The following is a 684-nucleotide window of genomic DNA, read 5'->3' as shown; positions in this document are numbered from 1 at the left end:
GACAGAGAAGAGGACAGGAGAGAGGGGCCGGCTCAGTCGGAGCTGTACCTGTGTCTGGGTGAGTCCCAGAGATGCTGCGAGCTCGGCTCTTTCGGGGAGAGCCAGGTACTGAGTTTGCTGGAACCTCCTGTTCAAAGCTTGCAGCTGCAAACTGGAATAAATAGTCCTGGGTTTGCGGATTTTTTTCCCTTTGCCATTAAAGCGAACTTCCCCTCCTTCTACCACAGTGCTTTTCTCCGATTCGGCCCCTACAAACCACAAACGATTCAGAATAAATAATAACAATAACAGCAGCGATAGTAATAATAGCAATAACAGCAATAGCAACAGCAAATAGTAACAATAGCAGCAGCATCGTCAACAATAACAATAATGAGGAGGGAGAAAAGTGAAGCTCGAGTAACGCTAACAAAGGCTCCGGGCGATTATGGCAGCCCAGGCTTCTTCCCAGAGAAAGTTTGCTATTTTTACAGGCTGCAGTTTAGGTTTAATTACCCTTAATTGCATACATTGTTTATAGCGCTACGCAATAAATAATTACGAAGACTAATACGTGCACATCTGGGTTGATTTCTTTTCCAGCCGGGCATTGTGTGCTCTGTGTACTGCTCCCCTGTGATCCTCAGCCTCTCCTGACTAATATTTTGTGATTTAATTTATTTTTCCCCCCGATATTTTTTTTTT

General features: G+C 44.4%; 1 protein-coding gene across 1 annotated transcript; it reads right to left on the bottom strand.

The window, feature by feature from the left end:
- Nucleotides 1–15: 15 nt before the first annotated feature.
- Nucleotides 16–248, bottom strand: LOC104469783 (homeobox protein DLX-1-like; the record flags this gene model as incomplete). Its single annotated transcript, XM_010084450.1, has 1 exon — nt 16–248. A coding segment is annotated over one exon (233 nt), but the record flags the coding sequence as incomplete, so codon positions are not given.
- Nucleotides 249–684: the final 436 nt, after the last annotated feature.

This window comes from Pterocles gutturalis, unplaced genomic scaffold (assembly GCF_000699245.1).
Source record: "Pterocles gutturalis isolate BGI_N339 unplaced genomic scaffold, ASM69924v1 scaffold49720, whole genome shotgun sequence".
In the NCBI taxonomy this organism is placed as follows: domain Eukaryota; kingdom Metazoa; phylum Chordata; class Aves; order Pterocliformes; family Pteroclidae; genus Pterocles; species Pterocles gutturalis.
The sequence above is the reverse complement of the archived record's forward strand: the minus strand, read 5'-3'. Positions and strand labels throughout refer to the sequence as shown.